Source organism: Polyodon spathula, chromosome 5 (assembly GCF_017654505.1).
Source record: "Polyodon spathula isolate WHYD16114869_AA chromosome 5, ASM1765450v1, whole genome shotgun sequence".
NCBI lineage: Eukaryota > Metazoa > Chordata > Actinopteri > Acipenseriformes > Polyodontidae > Polyodon > Polyodon spathula.
In genome coordinates this window covers 47,293,424-47,309,524 of record NC_054538.1, presented here as the reverse complement: position 1 = coordinate 47,309,524, position 16,101 = coordinate 47,293,424, and the positions used below count along the sequence as shown (strand labels likewise).

Below are 16,101 nucleotides of genomic sequence, written 5' to 3'. Positions count from 1 at the left end.
ACATGCTGTTTTTCTTACTTCGAACTCTAATAAATTTAGAGTTGCCTTTCCTCATCTGACCTTGTAATAATTAAGGGTAATGAGCTGAAAAAAAGCTGTTTCACTGGAATAAATAAGCTATCTAGCAGTACAAATAGTCAACTAGCTTGTTGCAGCTATCCTTCAAGGCCTCATCTATATGGAATAACGTAGCTTGCTATTCATTTTTTTTATTGACAATAGCAAGCTAGGCCAACGCAATAAAGCAAAAAAGTCGTCTCGAACATTAATTTTATTCAATTATTTATCTATCGGGGGCACATAAAAGAATCACATGAGTGTTATTTATCTGACACAAGAAGCATTGTAATATTGTTATGTTATATGTTTGGGTAGAAGCGTCAGCCAAATAAATTAATAATACATTTATAATTATTGATAATTGCTAATTACATTTGTACACAAACTCCATTTTGTCCATCTCCGGTTCCATTTTCGTGCTGTGTCTTTAAAACACAAAGCTGAATGGGATTGACGCAATGCTTGCTGGGTTATGAAGAGAGAATCTCTTCTGCAGAAGTGTACAGTACTTGTACACTTTGGGAACGTCCACTTGAAGGGCCCTTGGGAGGGAGCAGTTTTATGTTCACTACAGATGGGAACACCCCTTAAGATGGCTGCCATCCACTTCCACCCTTCGAAGTGCACTTCGTAGGGCACATTTTCGTGGATTGGAACACAACCTATAACTGCAGACCGAAGGCTCCCACAGCGTGGCTCACACTGGGTAATGCGGCGTGCGCAACTCATAATTTATGTAGCGCTTCATTCACCCTCAACACCCCTACCACGTGACCATAATACTCCACGAACCTGCTGCGTGTATTTCAAGTTAAGGCCAATAGCCCATGAACCTTAAGTTTAAGGTTACGTTATTGTTATGAAATAAACTTCGTTTTAGTACCTAAATTTATCACCCTTATGTGTCCAGGATATAGCATATAATGATGACGTCTATTGCGGGTTGCGCACGCAGCACTACCAAGTGTAGTCTACGCTTTGGGAGCTTTCGTTCTGCAGCAATACTGCTCTCGCATTGAGACAAACGGCTATGAAACAGCAGCTGGAGGCTGCAGTAATACCCTTCTCGATTGACAGGGAGACTCAATCGGGAGTTTCATTGACCGGGGGTTCGATTGGCTGGAGGGGCGTATCCCAGGGAGCGCCCGACCAATGATAAAGAGGCTGCGTTAAATGTCAGTATTTTTCCGGGTTCACGAGCATAGTGATTTGACTGCTTTTAGTGAGAAATCGAGAGAAGAAAGCAATCGACTGAAATTGAAAAGCAATACAAAGAAATATTGGCGCTGAGGAGAGCGTACTTACAAACGCAAGTAAGCCCGGTTACTTTTATAATGTGTATACCTGGGACACTGTGGGTGACGCCAGGACTGATAATTGCTGTAGCAATAGGGCTAGTTAATGGGATCGACCCTCCGTCCCCAATCAGTGTAAAGAGGGTGTGTAGCGAATATAATCTATCAGCGGGACCCGCCTTTTGGTGGAGGTAGCGCTTTTTAATTTTTTTTAAAGCTGTATTTTACTTTTGGTTTTATTGCTGGATGTAAACATCCCGTTTTTACACTCCAGTTTGTGTGTACCCTAGTAGCGGCCACAGGAATTACCACTGAAAAGGAATTATAAGTAAAACCTGTGTCAATTAACCACCTGTGTCTGTCCTCACTGCCCCATGAACAACCCGCACCCCCTTTCACAGCTTAGTTTGTACGGGGAGAGGTGCTGGGGCACAAGCAGTGACAATAATACCATTCTTAAGAACTGTACATTCCAAATCATAAGTTTATTCGAAAGAGTACTGTACTAGTGATACGTTTACAACCGTGTATTCCACATCATATATTAAAGTAGTAACGTGCGCAGAAAAGGAAATTAAAAGCAACTGCAGGACAAACATACTTCGTGTTCTGTTCTTTAGCCTCTGGATCTATTCTCCAGCTACAGACCGGTACAACTTTGTCCGTGCTTGTTTGCTTGTCTCTGGTGTGGAGACACATACGCAGCTCCTATTATTACATCCCGCAGTCGCAACTCGGCTGTCTGGACGCAAACATGAACGTGAACATCCCTGGCAGCGGACTGTCTGTTTGTCTTTAGCACACACAAGAACTTGCAGAACGGATACAACTGTTGAGAATTAAGAAAACGTCAGTGCATTCTATTATGCCTTACTTAAAGTGCTAAATTTTCAGACTGCATGTATCTCAAAATGCATCTGAGGTCAAAACAGTATGAGATTTTCAACTTTAATAATTAAGAAGATTACACCTTGGCCAGCCCTGACATATAGTACAAAACTTCCCAGTATGGTTTCCAGTTCCGTTGCATTGTTCCTTTAATGAAATGTTGTCTGCTATTTACTGGGAGACGTGTAAAACACATAGCTACTATTATTTGTATGTGTATATATTTATTTATAAAACAATGGCGAACAAGGTGTCTGTTAGAAAGTGCTTATACTGTTTTATTTGACCATATTTTATTATGTGTTCAACAGGACATCTGTTGATAATTGAGATGAACCGGGCAGCTGTGAAAGGGAGGTTCTGATGTAAAAGGAAGCAATGGAAATGGAAGCCATACTGGGAAGTCTGTGCAAGCGTAACGGCTTCAGGATTCCATGCCTGGTCTTTTGAGAGAAAGTACAAACTACAAATCACAGAGCACCCACTAGTATACAGTTAAAGCAACTGTTTTATGCTACACACAGAATATATAGTAAAATGACATGCTAAAGTTTATTCAGTTATAAATTTGATGGTTATAGGTGCGTATGTCATCTGCTCTACTGTGCTGCTACTCCTGTTCGAACCAAGTTAGAACACACACCCAGTAAACTCACTAGCACCCCCCTTCCCCCACCTCCCCACTGCAAACAACCTTCCGCGGGTCATGACCAGTCCACCTCCTTTTAAAATCCCAAATTAATCTCTGTGCAAGTATCCCCATAGAATGTTCCTCTGATTTCTAGTTGTCCTTTTTTGTCTCTGGATCCATCGTAATTGACGTTGTTGGTCGACTCCTGAAACTGCTCAGACATCCCAGTCATGTAACACGGTCTTATGACCAAGAAGTAAGCACTGACAAGTTTGAAATAATTTACGTCTTGTTTATTTCGATATTTGCAGGTAAAATAGCAGACTTTTTTGACAATGTTTATAGAATGTCTGTGAAAGGGTTTCCATCTGTCTTTTTAGCACAGAAAATAAATACTGTTTCTTTTTTTTATTTAACTAGGAAATTAAACCACCTCACATGCTTGTCATGAAAAGTACTATTGTATTAAAATAGTTGTCAAAAACATGCATGTTTTCCATATTTCCTGAAGCAATTTAGTTGAGTAAACCCGCAGTTTTTTGTGTCATCTGATTCAGAACGCTACAAAAATAATTCTTGTAACAATTCATTTCAATGCTAGTTCTGTGTCGCCAGCAAAACAAATTTCATACAATAGTTAAACTAGATAACAAAATTATACATAACCTAGTTAACAACTGTACTCGCTAGTGGTCCTGAATTAATCCTTACAGTACATTGTTGACTTTCTCACCCTTAGGAAATGCATTGTTAAGAAACCCATTCATTACTTCTCGTTCTTAAATGTGCACACAGCTGCAAGGTAAGTGAACGTAAATGAAGATGTGTTTAGTTACTACTGTAGGTTGCATAAATGCACCAAAAAAATTTAACTACAGATGAGAAACGGGATCTTTATTTGTTTGCTCTGCTTGCTGTTGATGTGCATACACATGAACAACACTTTTTTTTTTACTATTCTGCAACATTTTAGCCAAGTCAATTGTTGTTCAACTTATGTTAAAATTCCTGGCGGATGCCTCTCATGCCCTATTTTTTCCCCATGTATGCTCTAGCCCCAGAGCACCCACTAACAGCCTCTGTGGTTCATTTATATAATACCACTGAAACTATTTTCATTTGGACTGTGGCATGCTGCATTTGTCTGTCACATGTAGTTCAACAGCTTCTAGACCTCCACTCTATACTATTCTGATAACATTTGCTGAAGACATTTAACCTTGAAGTACATGTTGACATTTAACCTGTCCCGAACTACAGGGCTTTCCAACCCTGGTCCTGGGGACCCCATGTGTCTTCTGGTTTTCACTCCAGCTGAGCTCTCAGGTACTTAACCAGACCCTTAATTGAACTAATAATTTACTTACGTCAACCTTTTTAATTGTTCTCTGCTCCTAAAAAGTCGCAGAGTTCAAGTTACTTCTAAAATGTTATAACTAACTTGAAATCAGCAACTGTTTTAAGAGCTGAAAACAAGTAAAAAGGTATAATTGAGCAAATTATTAGTTTAAGTTAGTTTAAATTATTAATTATTAGGCTTAAGCAATTGAGAGCTCAGTGGGAATAAAAACCAGAAAACACATGGGGTCCCCAGGCCCAGGGTTGGGAAGCCATGCCCTACACTCAGTCACAGTGTATCGTAGAAGCCGAGTGGTATTTCTTTGATTCCATTACAGACGTACAGGTTAATGGCTATGCTGTACTTGAAATTTAGGCATGGTCCTGAGAGCTATAGTGAAGCCACAGGGGTGCTTTGAACATATGTTTTCACCAGGATATGATGGCGGAAACAGAAATGGATACAAGCGAATCTAAACAAGAAGAAAACATTAGTTACAATGATTCAGGTATTTAATTGTGTTGATCTTTTAATGTCCAATGTAGCTTGTAACCATCCTTTTGAAATTAAGCTTGCAAAAAAAAAACAAAAAAAAAACTGCTCCCTACTACTCTTGTAGTTTTATCTGGTTATAAAGGATCTATGTGTGAGCTTGTATGTATGAGCAAATCTGCAGCTGCGGCTTCTACAGCTTCTTAGAACTCATAAACCATTTCAGCAAGCAACTTCATATTTTTAGTGTCTGTAGATTTAAAATAGTGTTATGTGATTATGTAAAACACGTTTCCATTTTGTTATTTTATAAAGCTGCTGCAGCCAATGAAGTGTCCAAGCCTCATATCTCGGAAACCATTTGAGGAAGTGACTTCATAATTGCAGGGTTTCATACTAGGCCTAATTTTGATGCCAGGACAAGGCACTAAGGTATAGATTGTTGGTGCCTGATTATGGGGCGCTAGGTAGGGTTGGACGATAATGACTGAAATACTGTTAATACCCAAAAAAAACGTACAAATGCACTGAACAGCCCTGTTAATATCAGAAAACAAGTTTGTATTTTTCTTACTTTCAGCACGCTCAAAAAAGCATCACAACTGGTTTTAAAATGAATAACTATGCATTACATGTACCTTTTAGAATAAATTAAGTTTTCTTATTATTCATCCTGAGCCTCAGGGTCTCTTCATCGCTGTTCAAAGATGAATTGGTAAGCTCTCTGTACAGCCATGTGTGTGTATTGGCTGGAGCATTCAGTATGACATGCATTATATTATTCATTATCTGGTGTTTAAAAGAGATATGGCGTGTATTGATCATGTTTCCCAACAACCATGGCATTTGTTAGAGACCCGCTGAGTATTTGAAGTTTTATGGTACATACATACAATGGCATGCCATGGGTTCAGCAGGAGAAAGAGACACTGCAACAAGGGATTTCTTTGGCGCTGGAAGGGCTGTTGATTGCTGAGTTGGATTGGCACTTATAAGTGCTGTTGGTTTTAGAGGAATGAATTGAAGTGTCACTGTTTTAGCTTGCAATGGTCTTCGCTCTTGCTGCTGTCACTCGGTACACTCACAAACAGCATGCAGGCATCACCTTGTATAGAGTCCAGCAGGCAGGAAAGAGCAGACTTGCTTGAAACCAGGCTGCAGCAGCTACACAGACAGACAGTGAACACCATATACACTGTTACCAACACAAATCCCACCCCCAGCAGTTCAGTGCAACAGCAGAAAGTCCAACTTGGCAGTCCTGCAGGACCCGACGCTACAATACTTATATACACAAGGGTGCTGAGCACCCGCTTGTTTATCCCCATGTGGTGCATAGGCTGCAGTATAGTGCTCATGTCTTTACTGTAGTTTAAAATAAAGAAGCATCTAAGTTGTTCAGGCTATATTAAATGTTTGCCATATGGTTGTGCTTTTTTTGTTGCTTTCTTTTTGCAAATACACTCGGTTTACGTAAAAAAACAAAACACTGTCAATTTACTTTTTTACAGTGACCTAGCATTTTTTAATAAGAACGAAAGATACGACCAAGCCCCGCTTGATTAATGAAGTTCGTCTGGTTGCTGTCAGCATGATTGAAGGCAGTCTGTCTGTAAGAGAAGAGAATGAGATGTTCTGCTTCAACAATCTGCAGACTAGTCCAGAGAAACCAGGAAACCAGCTATTTGAGGGAAGGCCACGTCCTGGAAGGCAAAGGCTCGCCACACCGGCCCAGGACAGTTATGATGACTGTTGCGTTGTTGAAGCCAACCGGTGGGGTGGTCGAAGTGTGATAATGTGGGGAGAAATCTCCTTTACCACAAGAATGCCTTTGGTGCTGATTGAGGGCAACTTTACTATTCAGCGATACATTGACAAAGTCCTTGAGGCAACAGTTTTTTTATTCCTGTTCCATTAAAACAAAATGTGGACAGTATCATGTTCCCTAATATAATTCAAATATAAGCCATGGACAACACTCTTCTTACTATACAGCTGTGGACAGTGCTAACTTTTTTTTTTTTTTTCCCTGTGATTGGTTGTTATTCTGACTGGTTATGGATTTAAATAGTGTTTTTTTTTTTTTTTTTTTTTTTAATTTAAATGTTGTTTTGACCCTTAACTGGTACAAATCGACATGATGGTCGGTAACGTGGTTTTGTATTGCATAATAATTCTTCTAAGCCTCATTTACATTAATAACTCAGACTTAAGGTCTGATTGCACTGGGATCGGTAGTGGAAAGTGGTAAACAGTGCATCAAAAAAAGTAGAATCTGTTGTTTTAAATTGGTGCAATTACACTATAGAAACCAGAGCGATTTTTTTTTTTTTTTTTTTATAATCATACCGTGAGGCAAATTTTCATCTAGACCAATCAACTGAAGTGTTTTTGGGTGAATTTATCTGCACTATGTACCGTGAGAGAACGAAAGACTGCTCTTCAGGGTGCAAAAATGCTGTATGATACATCCCGTCCAGAATATAAGGGTACGCTAAAGAAGCAAGACATCTGGGACAGCGTAGCGCCCAAACTGGACTGGTCCGGTGAAAATATTAGCATTTGAAAAGCAATAGAAAACATACCCTATATAGTGTACTGTATGCCATAGACCTCCAAGCAAAACACTTAAAAAAAAAAAAAAAAAAATAAAATAAAATAAATAAAATTTAAAAAAAAAATGATGATGGGCTTCTTGCATGAATGCCAGGTAAACAGTACAGTCTTTATACAGTGCGGAATAACATTGTTTGGTTGAGACGTGAGTTTAAAAAAACAAAACAAAACAACTTATACATTTTTTCTCAACATTTAACATATGAGAAGAAATTTACATATACTGTGAGGTTTCCTGCTGCCAGTGTAATATGAAAAACTGCACGGTTTACTGCTTTCCGCTGCCGCTCCCAGTGTAATCAGACCTTTAAGCTGAAAATCAATACTGTAAATGTGCCTCCATAAGGGTTGCCCGGTGGGGGTGGGGGTGGGGGGGCGTCTGACTGTTCATAATTTTATTCAAATATGCTCCGAAATTGTATCCAACGAATGTACAGTGATAACCCTATCCTCCATATTTACTCAAATTTATCAAATTCAGACTAACGAATGTCAAGAAATGCAGAGTAACATTGTTTAATCTGATTAGTAATAAGGTACCTTACTGGTCCGGGTTTCTTTGCACTCCTGGTTATTTGAATGTGCGAGTTCTTTAACGTTGCGATGCTTTTCTCTCCCTGTATAATTATTATTATTATTATTATTATTATTATTATTATTATTATTATTATTATTAGGCTTCCAGGCCATAGAGCTGGGAAGCCTATTGTTATTGCTGGGATTATTCTTATTAGGCTTCTATGCATCCTTGTTCTTGTTTTTCTTCAAAACAGCTTGAAAATAGTTAAATGCAAAAATTAATCTTTCTAAAGTTGCTAAACTTGTTGAGGGATAGTCCAAGATTAACTGGTGTTCATAAGAAGCTGATAGGCTGAGTGATATATCGGCCATGCTGCAAAAATCACACGGTACAGACGTCATAATCACTAACTACAAAGATCTTGTCCCAAACCGCTTGTCTGATTGAACCAAAAATCGGCGTAGAGTGCCGATAGGGAGATGGTTACTATTGAACACGTACAGTAACCCATGTATGCTCTATCAAAACATGTCATTGCCCATGACCTTTGACCTATCCTAAAGGTCTCATGTAAAACTAGCTTATAACTCCTGAGAGTGCAGATAGGTTCATGGTTACTATGACACACACCTAGTAACCCATGTATGCATTCTACACTATTTACTAAAGTGTTTGGTACTGGTTCTGGCATTCTGCACTATTTGCTATTTCCCCATGTTTCCTTCCCTTTTAAGAATGAGTAATCCCTGCTAGTCATTTAGTAGTAAAATTGTTTTAATGTATGTGTTTTGGTGCGTGCTGAACGAAGAGCTGCATGCAAACGGTGGTGCAACATTTTAATAAGCAATTTAATTTATAATTTAAAAAAGAATAAATGCAGGTCACGCTTTATTACAATCACTTTTCATAATTGTATTAACATTAATACAAACTCACTTATTGACGTTGCACTCTCATTGTATTCTTCGTTCTGCAAGAATGAGAAAGTAAAGACTTGGACGATTTAAAAAAAAAAAACATTTAGTTTCACATTAAAACCCTGAAAAGTTTTGAAGTGATTTTATTATTATTAGTACAATATACATTTTATATGACGGTCTGGTCTCACATCATGGGAACTGCATGAGCTCCATCGTGGTTTTTTTATATACAGTGCCTATAAAAAAAATTTTCTACTCGCCATACTCCACACTGTTAAAGGGAAAAAAAGTTTTTATTGAGAAGGAAAAAATATATATATTAAAAATACAAAACTGAAAGATCCTAATTGGATAAGTCTCCAGCCCCCTGAGTTAATAATTGGTGGAAGCACCTTTGGCAGCAATTACAGTTGTGAGTCTGTTGGGATAGGTCTCTAACAACTTTGCACACCCAGATATGGCAATATTTGACCATTCTTCTCTACAAAACTGTTCAAGCTCTGTCAAGTTCCTTGGGGAGCATTGGTGGTCAGCAATCTTCAAGTCATGCCACAAATTTTTGATTGGATTTAGGTCTGGGTTCTGACTGGGCCACTCAAGGACATTTACCTTTTTGTTCCTTAGCCACTCCAGTGTAGCTTTGGCTGTGTGCTTTGGGTCGTTGTCATACTGAAAGGTGAACTTCTGTCCCAGTTTCAGCTTTCTTGAAGAGGGCAGCAGGTTTTCCTCAAGGAGTTCTCTGTACTTTGCTCCATTCATTTTTCCTTCTATCCTAAGAAGTGCCCCAGTCCCTGCCGATGAGAAACATCACCATAAAATGATCCTGCCACCAGCATGCTGCACAGTAGGGATGGTGTTCTTTGGGTGATGTGCTGTGTTGGGTTTGCGCCAAACAACGCTTTGCATTTAGGTAAAAAAGTTCCATTTTAGTTTAGTCAGACCACAAAACTTTTTGCCACATGGCTACAGAATCCCCTGAGTGTTTTTTTTTTGCATACTTCAAACGGGATTCAAGGTGGGATTTCTTGAGTAATGGCTTCCTTTTTGCCACCCTGCCATACAGGCCAGATTTGTGGAGTGCTTGGGATATTGTTGTCACATGCACACTTTGACCAGTCTTGGCCATAAAAGCCTGTAGCTCTTGCAAAGTTGCCATCCTCCTCACACAGCCCTAGTAATGTCTGCCTGGTCTGAAACACTTTCTCCCTGTCTCCTCCTTTTGCTCTCCTGTGCAGCTTTTCTGCTGGTTCTGTGACGCCGTCTGGTTTCGATAAGCAGTACTTTTAACACACACTGAGGCACCTACTAAATTTATCGCAAATAAGTGAATATGGTTTGCATATCAAATACCTCCCTCGCTGTATTTTGTTGCGTAATTTGCATACATTTCCACACATTAACATTGATTATATTTAAATGACTTGAACGTGGTACTTTCTCCACACGCTAGGTTCCCTGCCACTGGTTAGTGAATACAGCAGGTCTGCAAAACACGCAATAAAGGGGCTTACTGCGGACAAAACGCGTTACCGCTTTTTAGTGAATGAGGCCCTGTCACAAAGACGGCCGCAGTGGGTGACGACAGATCAGAAACAGGAACTGACTCAGAACACAGGTTTTGGAATGGTGAAGGCGCTGATGCACAGAAAATAAAAGGTTTGTAACAAAAACAGTGAAAACAGTGAAATGTGAAAACATGCTGCTTCTATGCAGCTTTACCAAGACTCTATTTCTAATCAGTCATTCAATTGGAGTCGCAGTACAACTGCACCTGTATTAATAAAGTGCAATTCCCCGTGCTCACATATTACATTTTACTTGCACATGAAGTGCTGTGCAATCCTCGTGCCTAAATAAAAATATACATTTTAAACACTTGTGTTACACAGACCCGTTTATATCCCATGTACCAATGATTATACACCAACATTTAACACACCACATGCAACATATAACAGAAAATACACACAGGGGCGGGCACTTTGTCACAGGCCCATAGTGTTTGTCAGTATTGTAACCCTCCACGTGACATGATACTATGCCTATAAGCATTTTTGTTTTCTATAGGTCTTGAGCTCAGATGTGTGTCACTGATGTTAAATACATTGGTGTGTAAAAAGTGCTCCCTTGAAGTGAAGTTTGAATTGTTGCGCCAAACTGTTTCTGAGTAGTGTGTATAGGTAGATGGATGGATGGATAGATAGATAGATATAAGTAAAATATTACTTATTGAATGACAAAGCACAAAACTGTGAATACATTTTTATGCAAGCATTCTGGTAGATCTAGGTTTCGTTGCTCTAAGTTTGAGTTTTTATCATTTTTTACTGTGATCCTTTCAATACTGCTGGCCCTCTCTACTGTGAACAGAGCTGAAAGGTCACAGTCAAAGAGCTTGTTTTTATAGTCGTGGCAGGAGATGACACTGGCATATTTGTTTTATAGATAAAATGAGATTAGGACACAAATGTAAATAGATCTGCTTATGATATCTTCAAATTGCTTTAGTATGTGAGTTAGTAAATGTAAACTATTGTGTATTCAGCATTGTCACTGAATATTATTCCTTTGCTGTTTGTGTTTCAGATGCCCACAGCAAGTGAAGTGAGCAGTTGCCTTTCCCCAGATGTGCATTATATGGTCTGTAAACTTGGACTGGAAGAAGGAGAAAAGACAGACATTGGGAATATTGTGTCACCAACTGGTATCGTTTCCTGGGATGTCATTACAGCATGCATAGTTTTCAGTGAAACAGGTACATTTTATGTTTCGATATACAGTATTTTTAAATAGCATATTGTCAGAATCCACATACTACTTTTATTTCGGTATATGCTCTGAGCACAGTCTCGTACTGGGGAGACATTTAGGGAGGACACAGATGTTTTGGACTACTGTAAGTGGATTGTTCGTGCACTGGGCATACGGTATATCCAGACAACTTTTAAGTAATCAAGAAAATCACACAGACTCATTCAGACTTGAAGTTTTAACGAATCAGAGCAGTATTAGTACTCCTTCGATTTATTAGATGCTTAATAATGGGTGGAGTGTTTACAGACCACTTCGAATCCCAGCTAATAGACAGTCTAGGCAATCCTGTGGCTTACAAGTTTATAGAGAGAGAGAGAGAGAGACTCTTGTAATGCTTTATTTGCATATCTCCCTACAACCCATTTGTTTTTTAATTTATTGCTTTCATTCACCTTAACTCGAAAGCTACTTGTTTTTTACATACATGCTAACGAAAGTCAAGATCATCTACCACACGCTAGAGCAAGCATCGAGAGGGCTCTATCGCTATTATTCCTTTCTTTTCTCTTTTAAAAAAAAAAAAAAAAAAAAAAACAACAAAGAAACAAACTTTAAAACCTATATTTACTTTGAACTTCTGATAATTTTGCTGGGTGACCTTCTGCTGAGGAAAATAGTCCCTAACATAATTAGAATTATGACATTGCCAGATAGATTAACTGTAGGACTGTTAAATAGTCTGTAGTATAGAGTCGGACTCGAAACTTGTTATTGGAAGTGAGGCGTCATTCAAGTTGGAAGGGAGTGGATTGGCTGGTGCTGAAAAAACTGAAACAGGGTTGGCAGTTTGACTGGCTGGTTTTGAGGGAGGGCGTTGTTTGGATCCAACTGATGACAGAATTGTTGACCAATCATGTTTTTCCTGTTGGTTTGTTGTCCAGTAGCTGCGAATTGAACCTTCATTATGGTGTCCTGTCACAGACATGATTTTCCTTTTCTCTAGACCAGCGTCAGAAAGTATCAGTTTGTGTAGCTTTTTATGTTATAAGATTAGTTGTAGATTAGATTAAGGGGAAAAGCCGATATTTATGTGCAGATTGATTTAAAATTTAATTCGCAGTTAAGCACTCAAACATTCCAGCAGGCATCTATGCAGAATAGAAGCCTGCTAGATCTGCAAGCTGATTGGCTGTTCACTCTCAATTGTTTTCTAATTGTTATTAATTACAAAACCACTGCCAAAAATGAGTGGCATTTCACCTATTTCCTTTAATGTATTTGGAGATGGAATTCCACATAACTGATGCAACACCAACTTTAAGCATGGTGGTGGAGTGTCATGATTTGGGGATGCTTTGCTGCATCAGGACCTGGATGACTTGCCATCATTGAAGGAGACCATGAGTTCTGCTCTGTATCAGAGAATTCTACCGGAGAATGTCAGGCCATCCGTCCGTGAGTTGGAGCTGAAGCACAGCTAAGTCATGCAGCAAGAGAATGATCTGAAACACACAAGCAAGTCTACATCAGAAAGGTTGAAGAACAAGAAATGTAAAGTTTTGGAATGACCTAGTCAAAGTCCAGACCTAAACCCGATTGAGATGTTGTAGCAGAACCTGAAACAAGCAATTTATGCTCAAGTCCACAAATGTCACTGAGTTGAAGCAGTTCTACATGAAGGAGCAGGCCTAAATTCCTTCACGACATTGTGAGACTGATCAATAGCTACAGGAAGCGTTTGGTTGCAGTTATTGCTGCTAAAGGTGGCGTAACCAGTTATTGAGTCTAAGGGGGCGATTACTTTTTCACACGGGGGCATTGGGTGTTGCATAACTTTAATAAATAAATGAAATAAGTATCAAAATTTTGTGTTATTTGTTCACTGATGATCCCTTTTATATAACGTTAGATTTTGGTTGAAGATCTGATAACATTGTGTCAAAAATATGCAAAAATGCAGAAAATCAGAAAGGGTGCAAATACTTTTTCATGGTACTGTATATATAGTATTGTGGCAAAGTCCGAAGGACTTCTACTTTTGGTGAATAATTATTTCATTAAATTTCAGTTGTGTATTGGTAACGTATTGTGTGTATTTTTTTTTTTTTTTTTGGTTTTTATAGTAGTCATTGGTGTATTGATAGCAGAATAAAAACTACCAAAACACAGCGAATATCTTTGAAAGCATCAAGAATCTATAGAATTAAGACATGACTGCAAGGAAAATCTAACCAGCCGCTGTGTGCTATATGCATATCCAGTAAGGAGACTGGACAAGCAAAGGATCACTACAGAGGATACAGAGTGCACGTGATGAAACGCAGGACCTGGAGTATTAGCAAGAAAACTAGTGAGTACCACCCTGAACCTCACGTTTTTACTGTTTGCGTTGTTAATACTGTCACGGTTTAAAAGCGTTAAGTGCAGAAGAAAGGAAACACAGTACACAAGCTAAGGATTATTGTTTTATTATCCACCTGTGAAAGTGAGAAGTACTCACAATTATTACAGAATGAGAACAGTAATCAAGAAACAACAAAAAATATTACTTACCTGGTTAGGCCTGGAAGTAGTCACTGTTCCCAACTGGTTCATTCTGGAATTGCACTGAAAATGAATCCAAGAAAACCGAAACTCCACAATAAAACCCTGGGTAGCTTAGTAAAAGGGCAGTGTCAGTACATTTATTAGAGGACAAGGAAACACTTTGTCACATATGGTGTTAGCATGGGATTTTAAATTGAAGATTAGTAAATTCCCACATAGTACTGACTGTCAGTTTAGCCACTTCTGCCATGGAGGACGTAATCCAAGCCCTACTGCGATCCGCTACAGTCCAGCAAGAAACCAATCGGAAGGCCAGAGAGGAGAGCCTGCAACAAAGAGAAACTAATCACCAAATTCTCCTGGAGCTTAAATATCTGTGAGAGGATTGTAGGCCTCCACCACCTCAGGCCACCCGACCTACACACTTATTGCAGAAGCAAACCACTGAGGATGACATGGAAGCATTCTAACCCTAACCCTTCGAAAGGATAGCAATATGAGAGGCCTGGCTCAGAGAACAATGGGCAGGCCTACTGGCACCCTTTGTGAGTGCGCATATTTTGACCTGGACATTTTCACCAATAACAATTTCGATTGGGCTGAAATAGTTGCTACAGCCGGAGTAACAGCTGCAGTTATAATCTTAAACTGCATCCACAGCAGACGCGACTTGGAAATGATCCAAAAGACTAGAAATAAATACATGACCCTGCCCATCCGTTCTTATTGGACATACTAGAGATGGGCTGTCCCATTACAAAATAGGTCTTGTTTGGTTACCACCCTGACCTCCGGCAACTCCATCGTAAAATTAAGGCTGGACTAAATCTATAGATCAAAGTTATTGAACATCCCTATATATACAACAGTTTTATTGTTATTATTAGTAGTACTTGTACAGTTGTAGCCATAGTATTTTTTGTTTTTTCGTGGTACCAGTAGTAGTCTGATTTTGAAGCCAAGTACATCTCCAGATGTCAAAAGACAGCTGGGTAATAGTAGTATAGTTGAACTGATATTTTCAACAAAATGATTTTATTGTTATACGTAAGCAATAAGACTGTTTGGGTCTTCTTGCTTATATATGTCAATGTTACAGCACAATTAACTGTCATTTTTATTGATTTTAACTGAATTTAGGTTTTCCTTTTTTTTCCATGTGTTCTGCCACATAAGCACTCTAAAATGAACTTTCTATAAATATAGTCCTCCATAACAACAATCTTCTCTATAAAATATGTACAAAACAGCAGTTTCTAAAACTGTATACTTTTATTTGAAAAGAGAACAAAAGATTGTGAAAAAAAAGTTGTATTATTTTTAGTGTGGTGTAACAGGAGATCTATGCGCATGCATGGTTCTGCAGGAAGAGGGCAGTAGCTACGTAAGATCCTCCTCTGTCAGTCATGGCGGTGACACGGAGAGGTGGGGAAGAGGATGTGTTGGCTTTCCCTCTCTTCGAGTGGTTGAGAGGCGGGCCTTGGGGGATTGTTTGGCCCATAAGTACTGCTCTTGGTTATGCATTCGGGTGGCCTAACAGGGGATACCCCGTGGCGCTGGTGGAAGACGTTGGTGTAAACAAAGACTAGACTACGCCAGCGGCTGAAGAGAAGACAAAACAGGAAGGAAGACAGTCCGCCTTAAACAAATGAAATAAGAATTAAAATTAATTATTATGTACCCGGAGGGACGTGTGTTCATATACGGGGAACTCTGGTCACCCCAGTGTATAGAGAATAGAATAATGTAGTTTTATTACTGTGTTTTGTTTTCCCTTTTCATTTTGCCTTTGGCTTTCATTAGTATTACTGAGCAGCTGTGAGTGCGCCTGCGGATACCTGTGTTGGTAACCTTGTGGTCCTGATTGTCGTTGCCAGCATACAGGCCACAGACAACAGCGTCCTCTGTGGTGTTTTCAATTATCATCCTCTGTCTCCCGTGTCAGTGAATACCCCCACCCTTCCACACGTGGTTATTAAAAAATGTGTCGGTGAAAATGAACTGGGGACAAAGATGTGGGAAAAAAAAATTGTGTATTA

The 16,101-nt window shown here is 39.2% G+C and overlaps 1 protein-coding gene across 2 annotated transcripts in view; it reads left to right on the top strand.

Annotated features, from left to right (window-relative positions):
* Positions 1-1,241: 1,241 nt before the first annotated feature.
* The window catches only part of LOC121316001 (endoplasmic reticulum membrane-associated RNA degradation protein-like), a 50,516-nt gene continuing 35,656 nt past the window's right edge, over positions 1,242-16,101 (top strand). Inside the window, exons 1-4 of one of the 2 annotated variants that reach the window (XM_041250668.1) lie at positions 1,242-1,373; positions 2,555-3,130; positions 3,614-3,676; positions 11,348-11,516. In XM_041250668.1, coding sequence (XP_041106602.1) covers positions 11,348-11,516 — 169 coding nt within the window. In that variant the 5' untranslated portion in view covers positions 1,242-1,373; positions 2,555-3,130; positions 3,614-3,676. The remainder of the gene's footprint in view (positions 1,374-2,554; positions 3,131-3,613; positions 3,677-11,347; positions 11,517-16,101) is intronic. The other variant, XM_041250669.1, reaches the window with a different exon arrangement.